The 3,541-nt window shown below is 41.1% G+C and overlaps 1 protein-coding gene across 1 annotated transcript; it reads left to right on the top strand. All coding sequences in view use genetic code 11, as the record gives it.

The window, feature by feature from the left end:
* Window positions 1-2,417: 2,417 nt before the first annotated feature.
* EGR_10127 (hypothetical protein) lies at window positions 2,418-2,726 on the top strand (the record flags this gene model as incomplete). Its single annotated transcript, XM_024499376.1, has 1 exon — window positions 2,418-2,726. The coding sequence occupies one exon, from the start codon at window positions 2,418-2,420 to the stop codon at window positions 2,724-2,726; it is 309 nt and encodes a 102-aa protein (XP_024346205.1).
* Window positions 2,727-3,541: the final 815 nt, after the last annotated feature.

Raw genomic sequence — 3,541 nt, 5'->3', positions numbered from 1 at the left:
ATTGTCATTGTTGACCAGAAATTCGCCAAGACCCGCCCCGGAGTAGAAAAAATCGGACAACTATTCGTGTAAGATAGGCAGATAATGAGAGGGTTACAAATCTGCGTAGGTATGAAATGCAATGTAAATACACCAATGCAGTACATGTAATGCATGTAATGTGCATGTCATAGTCATATTATGTCATCTGCGCCCAGTTGCTAACACTGCGACCTCGTGTCAAGCAATAGATGGCCTCTCTGTCACCCCGTTTAAGCTCCAGTGCATTAAAGACCACCATCACCAGTTCATGACACGTCAGTATGCATCATTTTTGGTTACCTGCCCCTCTGGATGGATGAGGTGACGGATGAGCCAGGGATAGGTGATACGCGTCGAAGTGGATGGTGCTACTGTGCATACTATGCCTCATATTCTCTAAAATCGCATCATTCTGTGGCATTTACATCTACTTGCTATGTAAGACCCATGTATTCAATTAATGCCTTTTTCTCTAAATATCAAAGTATTTCAGTGCTCCAATTCCTTTCGTAGCATCCAACAAGAAATTCGGTTTCGATGAGATACAACAAAATTCTACCGATTTGTCACTTGTATAACTCATCAATTCTGTCCCCTCTTCAAACAGAGAGTTGGTGATTCTGGCGCTTTCTTTAAATTAGATCGGTATGACGCCGAGGCGTGTGAGTGTCTCAAGCAATAATGTCTATCTTTTTAAGGTGGTGGAACCAAGTAATTGCTACGGCAATGTGATTGTAAGAGAAACGTTTGCGTTTTTTGGAGCGACTATAGCTATAATTGCAGCCCTTTACTCAGTAATTACATAAATGAATAAAGCAGGCTCAATCTGATGCATTATACACAGATACTACAACCAACTGCACTTCAACGCACAATGCACGTTATTGCATTTGAGCACATTGACTAAAAGTACACTTAAATTACACTGAAAGATCAAGTGCAGACCAGATAAATAATCCTAGATGCGACACTGCACTTTGATATTTTGTAGCACAGTTTGGGAAAGGCATAACTACCTATTTACTGCTATTTGCTTCATGATGTTCGCTCCACACATGTGCTTATACAAAATGCATATTTTGTAGCCGTTTTGCATAAAACTTACTTAAATAGCAAGGGATACCATTATTACTATTATTATTGTTGTTATTGCTACTGTAATTTTACTGCTTTAACATCAGCACAACACTTCACATTTAGCTACGGAAATATTTTTTGAGCTGACAAGTGATTTAGTTGTATGTCGACGAGATAAGCTTAAGGTAAAATCATGTGAGCCATTTTCAGTTGTGTAAGGTCAATTCAAGCACTACTGTGCTTTTGTAATTTACTCTAATCCAATTAAGGGTGCACTTTGCGCACAGTTCCCATTCGAGTTGTATGAAAAATTCTGTAAGCTAATGAATAAGACTATGCATGATAAGTTAAAACATGCCTAATTTGTTTATTATTTAATGCGAGTAGTGGTAAAGTCTCTGGCGAACCGGTAAGATAATGGCCTTTGGCTGTCATGCCTCCCACCAAGTAAGCATTTCCGAACCCGAGAACGCACACCTCGGAGCTGTTTGTGTCCGTATGGTCTACAAGATTTACAAGTATAAATTTCTCTCTGTATTCATACCTCTACCCGTCCACCCATTCACCTTTCTTAGTGCCTCCCTAGACCAGTGCTCCATTGGTGCAGCAGACGGTGGAGGGTGTCGACAAATGCCCATAAAATGAACACTCGAGAAGATGGGTGTAGTGTAGGGGACCTTTTGTTAAATATGTCTTAACAAAAATTAGGACATCTTGTAGACAATGCCATTTGCTAACGTCGGAATTGCACAACTTAACTGGGGCCTCTTTAACCAAATACCCAACGTAAAAACAAATCAGAAGCGAAGGCAAAACAACGCATCATGTTTGTTAAATAAATATGGGTTACAATTGCGTGGGTAATATCTTGGTCAGGGCGGAGTTGTTATCCAGGTCACCCACAATTCTTTTGGAGATCACTGCTTGATAGGGTTCCGTTGATGGTTCTTGATTCACAGAATTCGCCAAGTTGCTCTTACAGTAGCCAGTGGAGATCAATTGAATCCACCAAGGCACAGAATGAATTTCACAAGACAATTCATCTCACCTGGCGTAGTCATTGGTGCACTTATAATAACAACGCACTAATGTTTGAAGAAATGCAACAGATTCTAAGGTGGCTGTCAGATTATCCCTATGTAATCGCAAAGGACCCAATAACATTAGCTTATGTTGTCATTATAAATGCACTGATGAATATGTCAATCCGACTTGTGAAATTCCTTCAGAGCCATGGTGGCTTCAACGTATCTCCGCTAGCTACCATCGCACACTGTGTCCATTATACCAATTCATGTCCGTTCAGTCAATATATTAATATGGCGTCATACAACAGGAATGCAGATGTGAGAATGCAGCCTAGACTGGCACAGAGACATGCCCAGAGACCGAGCAGGGGCACTCGCATGAGTGGTGGCCCCAAACCGCACTCCATGATTGCTCAATCTACGCGGACCTGTCACAAGCATGAATGGGGACACGATATTTACCTTGCATTTGAGCTCAATGGCTGTGAGGTGGGCATCGTGATAATTGAGGCGTGGGCTACTGCCTCAAAAGGATGTTGCAAGAGAAGCTTTTCTGCCACACTTACGGCTAATCGGAATACTCTGCGTGCATTGCTGTAACCTGCAGTAGCCTCTTACGATTGCGTCAGCTTGCATTGAGTTGCCCTGACCTGGTCTTTCTGATTATAGATAATCCAATGATTTGACAAAAATCATCTACAACGAAGAAGATCTCTCATTGGTCTCAAGTAAATAAGCTGAACTTTAGATTATTACAGAATTTTTGCACAATCAAAGCAGCATAGATCACTCAAAAGTTACTTGAAATATCATATCTTTGAAGGCATATATAGTGGTTTCGAATTAATCTCGGCATTGGTTAGGCATTGAAACTTTCAGCTTTGCATGCCAAAATATCAGTCACCACAATATCGGCAAAAATTGCTTTTGATGTTGGTCTTGCGACTATTCCGCATGCCTTTTGAATAACTTAGCTTACGTTGCAGCCGTTGAAGCCAAACACCACCACCACCGCCAACGTGAATAGACGAAAGTTGGGTGGATTAGCATAAGAAGTACCGAACCACTGAATTAAAAGGGCACCAAAAACCGAATGTGCACACAAAGTGTTGACTTATATAGAGATGTAGATGGCCAAATATGGTCACTAGTGAGCGAAGGCCAGTTACCAGATGTCTGTTCATGCATGTGATTAGTTGGCGTTGACCAAACGACTAGATGACCACCTCTCATCGACTGGCCATTCGAATGGGGTTCACAGCCAACACTCCTATGTGCTTGTGTTACTGATTCTAAGGTCAAGTATTTACCTTCTTCCAATATCAAAATCACGCTTTAAGTGGTAGATTCACAACTACAGTTTCTTCCGAAATAATGCTAAGTGTTCCAGGTAAGAAAATCTAGTTGTAAAACGG

Source organism: Echinococcus granulosus (genome assembly GCF_000524195.1).
Source record: "Echinococcus granulosus chromosome Unknown EG_S00192, whole genome shotgun sequence".
Lineage (NCBI taxonomy): Eukaryota > Metazoa > Platyhelminthes > Cestoda > Cyclophyllidea > Taeniidae > Echinococcus > Echinococcus granulosus.
This window is presented reverse-complemented; position numbering and strand designations above follow the sequence as displayed.